This window comes from Garra rufa, chromosome 20, assembly GCF_049309525.1.
Source record: "Garra rufa chromosome 20, GarRuf1.0, whole genome shotgun sequence".
NCBI classification, from domain to species: domain Eukaryota; kingdom Metazoa; phylum Chordata; class Actinopteri; order Cypriniformes; family Cyprinidae; genus Garra; species Garra rufa.
Genome location: NC_133380.1, coordinates 3245671 through 3262193, shown reverse-complemented (window position 1 = coordinate 3262193; position 16523 = coordinate 3245671). Strand labels below are relative to the sequence as shown.

The following is a 16523-nucleotide window of genomic DNA, read 5'->3' as shown; positions in this document are numbered from 1 at the left end:
GACTGATATATATGATCTACACTGACTCTCAGAAGTTGCATGGATGCAAGCTCTGTTGTGTACAGTAGATGCTGCCCAACCACGTTTGAACTGGTAGTGATTGCAGAAAATTGTCGTCTGTTACTGGTTACTGTAAGAAAACATTTCATTGAATGTACATGTGTTCGAACCTACAACCTCAGATCATTTGCAGTTTGACATCCGTTTCCCTTCAGTCAGAAAACTCCCACGCAAACGTCTGTCACTGGTGCGGCGCAAACACTCGAGTCCCCTGTGCTTGCCTGAAATCAGTTTTTAGATGTAGCTGAAATGATCCGTCCTGTTTTTAGTGCCGCGGATCTGTGTGGGCTGTTTAGATTTCCCATGGTTCCTGCCAAGGTGTTGGCGGCGCAGGGCTGCAGGGGGAATGGCTGTTGCCGGCGGAGCGTGTGAGAGCAGGTAAGCGCTGGGACGAGTGGGTGATTCAGACAGCGGAGAGGAGTTGGATGCTCATCAAACGAGTGTCTAGTGTTCCATTGCGTCAGAACGATCGGTATTATATAACCGCACACAGTAAGAGGGCGAGGAGACTGTCAGATGATGCTGACTGCGTTCATATCTGCTTGTTGTCTCAGTGCCGATGAGAGGACGATGACTGTCCATTTGAATACTCTAAACGTTGAGGGAAATGTTGGAGAAAAGCCAGAGACTAAGCATTTGTACAGCTTTGCCACAGTGAAAATAATAATGTATCAGCCTTAACTATGCTTGCATCTGCACTCAGGTTTTGCCATTCTTAGCACTGTCAAAATAAAGTTTTTTTTTTTTACACTTATCGGCCAGTACCGATACTTGAAAAATGTCAAATATTGGCCGATATATGGTAATATATTGGCCAACCAATACGTACTATTATTATTTAAGTATAAATATTTAATTTATTAAGTCTTGTCGCATTACTGTCAAAATAAAAGTTTTTATTGCCAATTATCGGCTGAAATCGATAATTGAAAAATGTCAAATATCGATCGGCCGATATTTGACATTTTTCAATGTCGCTGATTTACTATGGTAGTAAATCAGCCTACCAATAGTTATTATTGTTAAGTAGAAATATTGAATTTTTTCTTAAAAAATAGTCTTGTCCCATTGCTTTAAAAATAAAAACTTTTATTGACAGTTATTGACCGATACCGATAATTGAAAGATGGCAAATATCGGCTGATATATGGTAATGTATATAATGGTGATTTATCAGCCAACCAATTAATACTATAATTATTTAAATATAAATATTTATTCCTTTTTTAAAAAAAAATAATAGTCTTGCTGCATTGCTGTCAAAATAAAAGCTTTTATGACAGTTATCGGCCGGTACCAATAATTTAAAAAAGGCAAATATTTGCAGATATATGGTAATATAAGTACTAAACCAATAAGCACAATTATTACTATTATTATTTAAGTAGAAATATAATTTTTTTTCTGGTTCCGTTGCTTTCAAAATAAAAGCTGTTTTTGACACTTATTGGCCAATACCGATAATTGAAAAATGACAAATATCGGCTGATGTGTGGTAATAAATAATAACAGTACTTATTGGTTTGCTGATATTTTAAGGATAAATATATAATTTTTTCTTTAAAAAAAAAATTAAAGTCTTGTCCCATTGCTATCAAAATTTTTACACCTATCGATACTGATAATTAAAATGTTAAATATTGGCAGTCAACCAATAATTACTATTATTGTTTAAGTAATATATATACATTTTTCTTTAAAAAATTGGCTCTAGAATGTTACATCTTCGTGTAGTTAGAATGAGTATAAATTGATCTTGTTCGTTTTGTCTTCCCCTCAGGTTCTTCATCAGGATGTTGCAGTGATTGAGGTGAAACATCTTGTCAAGATGATGTGGAGTTTGGGGAACCCGACCTGTACGAATCAGGCCAACTGTTACAGCAATGCTACCAAAGACTACTGCTACTCGGCTCGGATCCGCAGTACTGTGCTGCAGGGCCTGCCCTTCGGTGGAGTTCCCACCGTCCTCGCACTGGACTTTATGTGCTTCCTGGTAAGTGTCCTGTATGGAAAAATGCGCACCTTGATGTCTTTGAGCTCTGCCATTATTGGCTGTAAAGTACCTAAGCATAGTAATCCCTATCTATCTGCAGTCAATTTAGACCATCTATTAATCATGCCATATTTTTAGAATCATTTAAGCAGATCTAACTTTACATTTGATTATATAATTGCAGTGCTGTGCTTTTCTAATGGAACAGAATTTCAGAATGTTGACATTGGTATTAATAGATTGACCCAATTTTCCAGTTGTCCAGTCAGAGTTATATTTACATGATCTCTTCAGATGGATAACAAAAATCAAGCGACCTTGCATTTTAAATGTATGTGAGCAGACAAAGCTGAAGCGAGTGGCTGTCAGAGCTACATAACAGCGGATGTTTAACCTACTAACTCTGTCAGCCTGACTAACTCAGCACCTTGGCTGCCCTCTTGACCTACATTTCTCGCTGATGCCTTCAGTTGCGAGCTACACATCAGTGTAAGCTCTTTATCTCTGCTCAGGTCAATATAAACATTATTAAAAGCCCCAAACCGTGTTATGCAGACTTGATTTATCCTCAGTTTTAAAAATGTTTTAAAAAATGACCACAGTTGAGTAAAACATAATTACTGTTATCCAAGTGCTGAACTTTCTGATTAAAATGTTTGAGTTATAGCGCCCCCTATGGATGGAATTGGATTAAAATTGGTGCTTTTCTTCAAATTGCCCTGATGTTCATATGTACCAAACTTCATTAAGTTTGATCACTGTGTTCAGAAGATACATTCATTAGTAGAAGTAGGCCATGGCCAAACATTTGTATGTGCTGAATGAATGAATTAATCAAAATCCCATAAATGTTGTTCTTTCTGAAGTGTAGGTACCTAAGTGCTATGATGTTGTTGTTGTTGTTGTTTTAATATATATATATATATTACTGTGTAGACCAGGGTTCCCCAAATCTTACCCTGGAGGTTCAATGCGCTGCAGAGTTTAGCGCCAACCCTGATCACACTCACCTACCTGTTATTCTCTAATGATCCTGAAGACCTTGATTAGCATGCTCAGGTGTGTTTGATTAGGGTAAGAGCTAAACTCTGCAGGAAAATGGATCTCGAGGTCCAGATTTGATGATCCCTGGCGTAGACAGTTTCTTGTCACAGTAATGATTTGTTTCACAATATGCTTGTAAACATTTGGCCTTGCACACATTAGTTTTAATTTAAGTTTATCACATGGCTGATTGTCTCTGCATCTCCATCTCTCAGGTTCTTCTTTTTGTCTTCTCCATCTTGCGGAAAGTGGCTTGGGATTACGGCCGTCTGGCTCTAGTGACCGATGCTGACAGGTAAGGGCATATCGCTGTCAGACCTGTCTGATTTATGGGATGTCATTTGTATGTCAAATCGAATGATTTCTCATTGGTGTGTAGTCTTCAGTTATTCTTTATATTCTTTGTAGAAGATGTTTGTATGGTGTTTTACTTGGAAAAGGGCAAGCAAAAGAAAACCGCAGTGAAAAAGAGAGCATATTATCATGCTGTTATTTGAATCCCATGTGCACAGCTTGGAAAATGACAGGTTGTGGCAGATGTGGAGAAAATCCCAGAATCCCTGTTTCACACTGTGAACTGAAATGACCAACATCAGTGGACATAATCTCATCCAATCAATAGAGTACCACCTATGATGGCCAGAAGTGGCCAATAATGGGCGCAAACCTGGTGTTTGAGTAGAATCACTGAGATTCACCATCACTTTCTGCTAACCACAGGTCTTAAGAGCACATTTGAGTCAAAAGACTCAAAGTAGTCTTACAAAAAAGTAACCTCCTTGGTTTTCAGACCCGTGCCCATGGGCGACATTAGGGGGGGGCAAGGGGGGGCAGTTGCCCCCCCTGTGGTTAGTCATGGAATCCTCGACAGCCCCGCTGCAACTGCTTTAGCCAAGCTTAGGCTCGGTTGTACTTGGGAACTAGACGGTGCTATGTAACCCTCAAACGAAAGCAAAGCAATTGAAGATCTGGCAAACTATCCAACGTGTTTTTGCAGCGTTGAGCAATGTAGCCAATCACAGACATATCTGTTGTTTCCGAACAATTAGAAACACTTGTCAGAATTCACTCACTGCTGAAAGCGCCTGATCGGTTTTTATTAAGTGCCGTTTTGTGCGCTCGTGAATCATCTTATGAGTGTAGACGCGATGTAAATAAAATATTAATTGTGTAGTTTAGAGAGCTTTATTAATTATAACGGAATTTTGTGAGATCTCTATGAACTTTTAGTGATAATAAGGGGAGCGTGCTTTGCACTTTCCAGGCTATAATCCATTTAGAATTTGTATGAAACTTTCGTTTTTCGGCACATGTAAGCTGATGTGTTTTGGGAGTGACATTTGCATATTTACGCTGGGTTTATTCTCGAAATAACGGTGAAGCAATAGACGGGATAAAAATATATTTTCCCCTTCTCCCAAAACAACTTACTGTTTCAGCTATAAAATAGTTCAGTTTTGTATGTAATGGTAAAATGTTTATATTTAGTTTCGTTTTTTATTTAGCTAATTTAGAAAAACGCTTGGAGCATTTTTTATTCGTTAAAAATATATATATTACCGAACAGCGCCCAGCGGAAGACTGATCATAGTCTGTTTGATCAGTTTGCCTTCTCAAATCATCACGACTTGCCTAAAATGAAATCTATAGATATAAAACAGTTCAAGTATAAAACAATGGTAGTTTAAACGTTACAGATACATGTGAGCTATATGCGCATAGTTTGTGCAGAAAGTGGAAGCTAAAGCTTGCAGGACATCGAGGCACCAGCGCAATCACTTGCATTTTTTTCATTGGAAGCAATTTAAAATTATCCGTCATTTTTGCTCACAAAGTACGAGTAATACATCGAAAAAAACATTACAGCATTTTTATAAAATAAAGAAAACAAAAATTATGTGCTTTCTGCCGTCTGGTTCTTGAACAGGAGTGCTTAACAAAATGAAGCGAAATGCATGCCTCACAGACATAATAAATACTTTTATAGAAAGCTTTAAATTATTACTTAACGAAATAAAACAAATCAAAAGCACAAACTCTTTCATGTAATCCGTAAAGATGAATTTCTCTCTGAAGGCGCGTCCAAAAAGGAGATTGCGACACTGACTCAGAATACACAAATTAATTAATAAATAATTCATTTATGTCCTTACTCTTTCCTCGACACATTCATTGTTATTTATTTTTGCCGGTGCTTGGGGTGAGTTTTAGCCTATTGTGTGCGCTTGAACGCGGATTCAGCTGCGCTAAAGCACACTAAACGGTGTCTGAGTCGGTCTCAAAAGTGAAAGCGAAAGTGAAGTTTCGTGTTGTTTCCACCAGCGCGGCATTTTTTTTCTTCACCATAATTGATGGTTGTCTAAATTATGAAAATAAGGAGAAGCCTAAAACAGGCCCGATGCCGGCCCGGGTCTGAACTATGACGTGAAAATTGGCCCGAAGCCGTAGCCCTGGGGTGTAAAAAAAAGTCAGGGCCCATTGGCCCGGGCTGAAGTGCAGCGCTTTAATTGACTGCTTTGATGTGCTGCAATACCGTAGGGCACTGTTTTAATGCTTACATCTGATTTTTTTTCTTGCCCCCCCTGACTCAAGAGTCAAATGTCGCCCATGCCCGTGCCCATTACTCAAACATTTAATTGACTCATGTGTGCGGAATTAATGAATGAATCACAATTCTTTAATTCTTTCAGGAGTGTCTCTTGATGATGCTAGTAGTTTTGGTCTTCTTCCATCTGTACAGCCCACATGTGCTTTTCGCCCAGTCTCACAGCTTGAATATCCAGGTGCAACTACATGCGCCCCAAAACCTTCGTGATCCGCTGACGTTTCTTTGGCAGGGAAGGAAGTAAAAAAAAAGGCAGCTCACACAAGCCATCTGCTTCATAAGACAGTGTGTTTCATTATCGCTGAGCATATTTGCTGTGTTTCTGTTGCTGTCGCTGCACATCACCACTGTGTTTCTATTTTCATTCTGCTTTTCCTCCTCTTGCTTTTCTTTGTTTAGTGTTTTTCCTTTTCCCTCGCTGGTGCGGAATAGAGCCAGTAATTTTCTTGCATATCATTTTCTATTGAATCAATCATGTATTTTTTGCTACTTATTAAGGTTGCTGGAAATAGACCGAGCCGGTGGCATTGTTTTTTTTTTTTTTTACTTGGTTACATAAGTGCCACACATATATTTATTTTAAAGACTGTGCTTGTAAAAGCTGCAGTCTTTAACCTGGTGTTCACTAACCAAAGACTACTCTTGTGCTACATTCTTTTTTGGCATTACGTTTTGCATTTGCATTTCTGTGATTCTCAGGCTTTGAAGGGAGTAGTAGCATTGATTGATTTCTCCCATGATGCTTTGCTTATTCCTGTAGTGGAGTAGAAACGGTAAATAGAGCTTTTATGAGCTCCCTACTGGATTCATATGGCAATTTGCTTGTCCAGCTCCCTTTTTGTTATCTTTCACTGTGTACATGTGTCCGTTCTCTCACTCAATCTCTCAATTATGTCATCTGTGTCCAAAGGCAACTTAAAAAAAATTCCTTTGACATTTGTATATTGACGTGGTTTATAGATGTTTCTGGACCGCTGCACGCTGCTGACTGCACATCGTTCGTCTGTAATTACAGCGACACACTCCAGAGGAAAGACCCTTCAATTCGCTGATTTCGTGTTTCCCATGTGGACAGTACATTAAACACGAGATTCCAGTTTGTGCTCTCATCTACGGTTCATAGCAAACAGATTTACACGCCAATGCTGAAGTGAAAGCACAGCTGTAATGTGGTGTAATGGAGGTGCTTTAGGCTCTGTTAGCATTAATCGAGTATCCTAGATTCATTTAACTCTCACAGAAATGTGGAGCATGTGCACAGCACCTTTCAGCTGTGCTTAGTAGGACTGGATTGTTTTTATTTAATATATTTGTAATTTTTTGTTTTATATTTTATTTAGTTTTAATTTTTAATATGTTGCTATTTTGTTTTTTTTTGTTTTAATTTTTGTATCTTTTTATTATTTAATATTTTTTATTTAAAATTTGTATATAAAATATTTGTTTAAATTAATTATGTAGTATTTTATAGATTTTATTATATATAAATATTTTAAATCCCATTTATATTTTGGTTCATTTTTTGTATTTTATTTAATATTTTTTATATATATATATATATATATATAATTTTTTTTTTTTTTTTTTTTTTTTTTTTTCATGTGGTATTTAAAATGTTATACTTTTATTTTTGTTTTAATATATTTTATATTAAATTTTATTTTTATTTTTATATTTATCTTACTTAAAAATAAAAACTAAAAATCTAGCATTTTATTTTAATATTTGTATTGTATTTATTTTATTTTCACTCTAGGATCAGATCATTAACAAATGTTTCCACTGATACTGTACTAGGGCCTAAAATGTTATTATTTGGTTTTTAATATACATTAAATTATTTGTTTAATATTTTATATATATATATATATTATTATTATTATTATTATTATTTTTTTTTTTTAATTTTTGTGCATATTTTTGTTTATTTCCATGTGGTGTGTGTGTATATACATATATATATATATATATATATATAATTTTTTTTATTATATATTTTTATAAAATTTTTTCCCTTCAGTTTTTTATCTTATACTTTTATTTGTTTTAATTTAGATATTTTAATTTAATGTTTTATTTTTTATATTAACATTTTATTCTTTCACAATAAAGTATTGTAACTGCACATGTTGTCTTCTTTGAAGTATATTGGGAGACACTGATATGTTCACAGATATATCATGTATCTCAACTTCTCCCCTAACAGCGCCCTATTTCCACAGCTGAAGCTGACAGCTGCAGTCTTCAGAGATTTATTAATTCGAATGAATTCAAGCTTATTCTTTCCTTCCTTTTTTTTTTTTTTTTCTTTCCTTTCCAAGACAGAAGAGAAGATTCAGCGGTTTGGAGGAGCGGGAGTAGTATGTTCAGTTATTGTTCCTCTGCTTTGTTCTGCTCACTGAAGAACTAACTAACCAATCACTTTTTCTGATAAACTTGTGTGTGTAATGGTTTGTAATTGTGGGATTTCTTCACCTTTGACCTTTTCTAACACGCCACGGGATGTTGCTTTAGGGGTGTTTCTGTGTGTCATTACTGTCCCGGGTGTTTTCTCTCATTGCTCAGCACATATTAATTTTCCTCTGCTGTGTGTGTGATGTTTGACTCGTGTGTAATTTTGGCTTTCCGAAGGGCCTCTAACACATGAGTGTCAATAACCGCCTGCCCTTCATGTCTGTTTTTGTGACGTTTGTTATTTGACTACAGTAGGAGGAAGGAAAGGAATAACTATGAGCCCGTACGCAGGTAAAAGAGCTTTAGCGTGTCTTTCTGACCCGTTGTGACCCCAAAAGTGGATCCAAATGATACCCCCTCGGTATTGTGAGTTGTCCTGCCCTTGTGAATGTGGACAGTTAGATATGATCTCTGTAGATGACAGGGTCCTTGTTTTCCCACTGTTGCCCTAATGGTCTGAAACGACAAATTAATCCATTTTAAATTGATTTAAAGGATTATCTCATCAAGAAATTGTGCATATAATAATTTATGTAATAAAAAAGGAAATGTGTAGAAAATATTATATTATAATATTTATAATATAAATTTTATAAATATTTTTTAAATAAATCAATAAAATACATTTTTATTTTATTTTATTTTTCCACTCTAGGGTTTGACCATTACCAAATGTTTGCACCGTTATTTTATTTTATTGTATTTATTATTTAATATTTTATCTTTAAAACATTTTGAGATATATAGATGTTCACCTATTTTATAAAAAAAAAAATTTTCACACTAGGAATGGATTATTACCAAATGTTTGCACTGGGACTGTACTAGTGCCTTAGAATGTAATTATACATATATATATATATATATATATATATATATTACATTTTTTTTGTTGCTTTAATTCTAATTTATTTATTAATTTTATTTTAATTGCATATTTTATCTTTAAAACATATTGATATATTAAAGCAATATAAAATAAACATCTGTGAACATCTGTATATTTCTTTACTGCCCAAAAAAGAAAAACAGGACAATAAATAAATACATAATTTTTTTTTTACATTTTTAGGTTTTATTTAATTTTTTGCTTTAATTTCAATTAATTAACTTTACTTTAATTGCATATTTTATCTTTAATATCTTTACATATTGAGAGACACAAGATAATAAAAAACTAAAATAACCCCTAAACTATAAAGCAGCATTCCTGTTATTATTTAAAAAAAAGCTTTCATTTTAATTAATTAATTATATTTTAATTGCATATTGAGATTTATTTTTTACCGCCCAAACAGGACAAAAAAAAAGCTTTTTTCATTTTATTCTTTTTCTAAGTTAATTTAACAAAACAATTGCTGTAATTTAAATTAATTATTTTTATTTTAATTGCATATTGAGAGATACAGATGTGCACAGATTTAATTTATTTCTCTACTGCACAAAAAGTACAAAAATAAATAAATAGAGCATTATTGAAGTAGTCCAGACTTGGAATATAAAAGTAAAAGAAGATGAGCAAGCTGTGTAGTGTTTGATTTAGCTTTAGCTCTAAACCAGCCGAGTCTGTTCACAGCATCAGCAGAGTTTTGTGCCACACAAGCGCTGCTGTCTCATTGATTGATTTGATTGACAGCTGATGTGTTGACGAATGAAAACAAGTGTAGAAATACAGCTTGGATTGAGTTCAGTGTTACGAAAACACTGTTACTCAGTGCTGAGGTCAGGAAATGCTCAATTCAGGGATTTATTTTTACTCATTTGGTAAATGTTCATCCTGGCCCGGTTACCTTTTGAACCTCTGTTCTTATGGCTGCATTTGAGACGTGTTTCAGAAAGGATGATTCCTGCGTCCCTCACGGATCTTCTGCTGTTAGTCTAATGAGTCTGTCAGTCATCCAGACCCACAGCAGAGAAACCACAGTGATGAAGTCGTGTGACGGGATCATTTTTCCTTGTTCTGGAACCGCTTCTGAGACAGAAAAAGAGGATCCGGCCCTTTAAACCTGCTGGTTTTAAACTAGGAACTAGTAATGTCAGGGATTTTGTCCTCAAGAAGTACAGTCAAAATTAGCCTAATTGTACACTATAAATTTATTTACGTAAATTTAAATTGAGATATGATTTAATTTTCTTTTTATTTATTTTTTACTTTTTTTTTTTATTTAAAGTGCATAAACCAATGACTTTGGTTGCTAAAATGTGTTAGTAATGAGTAATCAGAGTAACAAGCTGATTTTATTTTTGTCTTCTGTTGTGTTTATAAGAATTTGATTTAAATTTATACAATTTAAAAAAACAGGAAATATGTGAGAAATACATGTACTTATTTTTACTTTTTTATTTTAATTTTATAATTTTTTTATTAAATAAAATAATTATTATACATTAATTAAAATAAAAACTAAGTTTTATTTTAAGTATAATTTATTTAAAATGTATAAATAAATTGCTTTGGTTGCTAAAATGTGTTTAGTAATGAGTAATCAGATTGATAAGCTCATTTTATTTTTGTCTTGGTGTGTATATAAGAATATAATAATATAATTAAGAAAATATAAAAATATCTGAGAAATATATATTTAGCCTACTTGTACCAGATTTTATTTTTAAATAAAATAAAAGAATATTTTATTATACGTATTAAACACCCAATTTATTTTATGTATATTTTACTTGAATTTATTTCATTGTATTTAATTAAAATTAATTTTATTTATAATGCATAAATAAATTACTTTGGTTGCTAAAATGTGTTAGTAATAAGTAGTCAGATTATAATAAGTTTATTTTATTTTGGTCAAGATGTGTGTAATTTATATAATTAAAACAAAAAAAAACTAATGTATGAAATTTTTTATATATATATATATATATATATATATATATATATATATATCAGCCTAATTGTACCAGACTTTCTTAGTTTATTTTTAATTTTTATTTTCATTTTATGTTTAAGATGTTAGTAGCTTCCAAACACTCAAAGCTGAGTCTGAGGAGGCAGGAAGAATCATGAGCATCTTCCTGTCAGGATGATTTAGATCTGTTTGTGCTTCGGTGTGTTTTGGGAATAGATTAGGCTTCATCTCAACTGTAGATTAATATCCTTCAGCGTATAGAGGGAAATGTACATTACAGATGTATTCTCTGTTCCTCAGGCATGTAAATACTTAATATCCCGTCTACCCCGAGATGACACTGACCTACATTTGCCTGAGTGGACCTGAACGTTCAGTCGTTCTGACCGTCCGGCTCCTCTTGGCCTTCAAAATAACCAAAAACATCCTGCTTAACTCTTTAGAAGACCTGAACCAGTGTTTCTCACATTATTTTTTTCTCTCTTTTCCTTCTGCTTTCTGTCTCTTGTGTGTGTTTGTGTACAGTGTGGCTTCAGCTCTTCATTCTGAAACGCCGGACCGATATGAACGCCTCACCTCCGTCTCCAGCTCGGTGGATTTCGAACAGCGAGATAATGTAAGACATCTGTCAATCATACTTCTGGCCCCGCCCTCCCGTGTTTATATTTCTATATATATAGTTTTTTAATAAATGTATATGAAAGAAAAGCCAAGTTATAGGGGATGTTGAAGTCATCAATTTCCTGAAATCATTTATTTATTTTCAATAAGACAATTTGGCTTTGGCTTTGAATGTCTTTATTACCCATTTCCCAAAGCGCATCTCCCAGCCCCTCTCGCTCCCCGTGGACTCCATTGATTTTTCCATGCAGCGCTGACCTCACGTCAACGTTATATACACTCGGAAAGAACCGAACAACCTTTATAGAGGGCGAGAACTACTTCCCTCCATCATTTCGGTTTAAATCACAGTCATGATGAACCAGCATTTCTGCACTCGTTTCAGACGGCGTCCTTGAAAGTCCCCAGAAGCCTTCAGGAGAGAAACTGACTCAACAAAACCTCCAAATAAACTCCCTCAAACCGAAACCTAAGGATCCCTTGAAGTGATTTAGAGAAGCATAACAACTGAAATTAAATTTATATTGATTTTACATCATTTTTATATAGTGACACAATAATTTGTAAATAAATAAATGTGGAAAAAATTATTTAAAACAGAGGTGCCCAAACTTTTAATAAATTTAACTGAGGGGAGTGTGCCAAAAGTAAATGTTGCATTATATCCGGTTATAATACTGTATATCAAAAAGTATTAAGTTCAAAACAATTAAACAAAAATGTAAATAACATTTTTTTTATTTAACAATTTGAAAATTATTTCAAAATCAGATTCACTCAACTTTTTTTTTTTTTTTGACACATCACCCAAACAGGAAAAACTGATTGGCCAATGCAGACAGATTAAAAATGTCAAATATCGGTTTATATATGAGCCAATATATTGGCCATCGCAATATTAACACGTTGCCCAAACAGGAAAAAATTGATTGGCCAGTGCTGATAATTAAAAAAATTCAAATATCAGCTGATATTTCGGTCATTAGAAATATTGACACATCACTCAAATGGAAAAAAAACAGGTTGACCAATGCAAATAGCTGAAAAATGTAAAATATCAGTTAATATATCAACCATGACAATATTGACGTATTGCCAAACAGAAACTTTGATTGGCCAATGCTGATAGTTTAAAAAAAAGGCAAATATCTGCCGATATATTGGCCTTGGCTGATGCAAATAATTAAAAAAAATTGCCTTAATATCATTTAACCACTCATTTAGAGGAAATTGTGTGATTGTGAAACCGGCCCTTGGGAGTCTGTCTTAAGCTTTTTTTTTTTTTTTACTTTTTACTTTTTTTTTCCTAATATGGCAAAGCAAATCAAAAGTCAAAAGGCTGTTGTTTGGGCATCTCTGCTGTAAAATATACAAATTTATTTAGATGGCAACTTCTTCATTGAGGTATCCTAATATATTTTTGACAAATAAAGAGATTATTTTAAAAATGTTCCATGCTGGTGGTCTCAGTGCTGCCAAAATAAAAGTCCCAGTTCCAAAAATGTAAAATATTGTTGATATATCGGCTTATATATATTAGCCATAGCAATATTGACACATCAGCCAAATAGAAAGACTGATTAGCCAATGCAGATAGTTGAAAAACGTCAAATATCGGTTGATATATTGGCTTATATATTAGCCATGGCAATATAGACACATCACCCAAACAGGAAAAGCTGATTGTCCGATGCAGATAGCTGAAAAATGTCAAATATCGGTTGATATATTGGCTTATATATTAGCCATGGCAATATAGACACATCACCCAAACAGGAAAAGCTGATTGTCCGATGCAGGTAGTTGAGAAATGTCAAATATCGGTTGATATATTGGCTTATATATTAGCCATGGCAATATAGACACATCACCCAAACAGGAAAAGCTGATTGTCCGATGCAGATAGCTGAAAAACGTCAAATATCGGTTGATATATTGGCTTATATATTAGCCATGGCAATATAGACACATCACCCAAACAGGAAAAGCTGATTGTCCGATGCAGATAGTTGAGAAATGTCAAATATCGGTTGATATATTGGCTTATATATTAGCCATGGCAATATAGACACATCACCCAAACAGGAAAAGCTGATTGTCCGATGCAGATAGTTGAGAAATGTCAAATATCGGTTGATATATTGGCTTATATATTAGCCATGGCAATATAGACACATCACCCAAACAGGAAAAGCTGATTGTCCGATGCAGATAGCTGAAAAACGTCAAATATCGGTTGATATATTGGCTTATATATTAGCCATGGCAATATAGACACATCACCCAAACAGGAAAAGCTGATTGTCTGATGCAGATAGCTGAAAAACGTCAAATATCGGTTGATATATTGGCTTATATATTAGCCATGGCAATATAGACACATCACCCAAACAGGAAAAGCTGATTGTCCGATGCAGGTAGCTGAAAAATGTGAGATATTGGTTAATATATCAGCTTATATATCGGCATGGCAATTTTGACACATCACCCAAATGGGAAAAACTGATTGGCCAATGCAGATAACTGAAAAATGTCAAATATCGGTTGATTTATTGGTTATCGGCCAAACAAAAACTTTGATTGGCCAATGCTGATAGTTCAAAAAAAAAAGGCAAATATCTGCCGATATATCGGCCTTGGCTGATGCAAATAATTTTAAAAAATTGCCTTAATATCATCTAACCACTCATTTAGAGGAAATTGTGTGATTGTGAAACCGGACCTTGGGAGGCTGTCTTAAGCTTGTTTTCCAGCCTCTTAAGAGATCAGTGCAGGACTTCAGCATTTTCTGTCTGTCTTCACCTGTGTTCACCTCTAATCCTGCCAGAGAAATCAGCCGTCATCCTCACATACTCTCCCAGAGAGCCTTTTATAGGCCTGGCCGGATGTGTTGATGCCATAAAACCCCCAAGAAGTATTAATATATGCAGTAATAGTCTGTGTGTGTGTGTGTGTGTGTGTGTGTGTGTGTGTGTGTGTGTGTGTGTGTGTGTGTGTGTGTGTGTGTGTGTGTGTGTGTGTGTGTGTGTGTGTGTGTGTGTGTGTGTGTGTGTGTGTGTGTGTGTGTGTGTGTGTGTGTGTCTGCGTCTGCGTCTGCGGTCATCACACATTCATAGTTTGATGTGCTTTCATTGCAGGGCTTCTGCTCCTGGTTGACGGCCATATTCAGAATAAAGTAAGTGGCTCTTTGGCTCTAATGTGAGGTTGTTAATAACAAATGCACAGCTAAAACAGAACAGGCAGTCCTAGACCTGTTCTGCATGATCTGTACAAGAGAGTTTCCTTTATATTTGATCTTGCATTTTTTTATAGTCTGCAGTGCATACTCTGTAATCAAGCATTCTCTCTATATAATGAAGGTCTATATGAAGGTCGGCTAATGTGAGTTTTGTTTCCTCAGGGACGAGGAGATCCGGGAGAAGTGCGGTGAAGATGCCGTTCATTATCTGTCTTTCCAGCGGCACATCATCGGTCTGCTGGTTGTGGTGGGTGTGTTGTCGGTGGGCATCGTTCTGCCGGTCAATTTCTCAGGCAACCTGCTGGGTGAGTCCTGGACTGTGGAGGTCAGAGGTCAGCTGTGTGATTGTAGGTGTTGCTTGATAGAAAGTAGATATTTCACTTAAAATTAGTGATGCATGATGTTAATGATGGTGATTTTGCTGTCAGATTTTGACTGATTTTTCTCAAGTAAACGTCAGAATAACTGTAGTAATATTTCCAGATGAACACTTGCTGGAATGAAGCTGCTTAGCTTTACTTGATTCTCCATGATTCATTTTTTTGAAAAATCAGTGAGTCTCAAATCTGATCATCAGGATCTTTTGACATTCATGGTTTTATTAATTGATGATAATTTGTTATTTAATAATGTATTACAATTTTAAAATTGTATTAGTTTAGTTTTAGTTTTAATAAGTTTCATTTTAAAATTATTCTTTATTATTTTAACTTTATAAGCATTTATAAAGCATTTTAGTATGTTTTTTTTATTGCTGTTTTATTTTTCTATTTTAATTTTACATTATATTTTTATGAATTGACTTATTTTTAAAATTATTTATTGTATTTTTATAATTTCTATTAATTCGTGTTTCTGTATCTTATAATATTTTTTAGTTATTATCAGTTATTACAAATTTTTTTTTTGTTGCACATTTTATGATTTTATCAATTTTTGGTAAAATTATTTATCATTTAATTTTTTTGTACTTTTTTTTTTTTCATTTTTAAGCATTTTAGTTCGTTTTATTTTGCTATTATTTATTTTAATTTTACATTATGATTTTGTTCATTTCTAATAAACATTTTTTGACTTATTTTTTAATTTATTGTAATTTTACAATTTTCATTAATTAGCTTTGCTTCACCTTATATTATTTTTAGTTATCAGTTATTACAATTTATTTTTGTTGCACATTTTATGATTTTATATGTTTTTAGTAAAATCATTTAATTTTTTGGTAAATTGTTTTGTAAAATCATTTTAATTGCATATTAAAAATATTTTTATTTAAAAATTGTATTTAATTTGTTTTAAATTGTACATGTTTAGGGTTTTATTAATTGTAAGTTTTTTTTATATTATCAATTTTTTTGTGAAATAATATTTTTTTTAATTGCATATTTTATTTATTTATTTTTTAAATATTGATATTTTTTATTTTACATGTTTATGGTTTTATTATTTGTAAGTAGTTTTTTGTATTATTTAAAAAAAAATATATATATATTATTATTATTATAAAATTATATAATCTTTTTTTTTTACATTTTCATATATATATATATATATATATATATATATATATATATACACATTTTATTTTGACTTATGTAATTTAATTATTTATTTTTATTTTGCATTTTTATGATTTTTATTAACAAG

The 16523-nt window shown here is 33.4% G+C and overlaps 1 protein-coding gene across 1 annotated transcript in view; it reads left to right on the top strand.

Moving 5' to 3' along the window:
• The first annotated feature begins 1860 nt into the window (after positions 1–1860).
• Positions 1861–16523, top strand: part of LOC141294294 (CSC1-like protein 2) — a 43604-nt gene continuing 28941 nt past the window's right edge. Inside the window, exons 1-6 of the mRNA XM_073826367.1 lie at positions 1861–2053; positions 3313–3392; positions 8409–8447; positions 11543–11633; positions 14776–14813; positions 15039–15181. Of these exons, the coding sequence (XP_073682468.1) occupies positions 1889–2053; positions 3313–3392; positions 8409–8447; positions 11543–11633; positions 14776–14813; positions 15039–15181 (556 nt within the window). The 5' untranslated portion in view covers positions 1861–1888. The remainder of the gene's footprint in view (positions 2054–3312; positions 3393–8408; positions 8448–11542; positions 11634–14775; positions 14814–15038; positions 15182–16523) is intronic.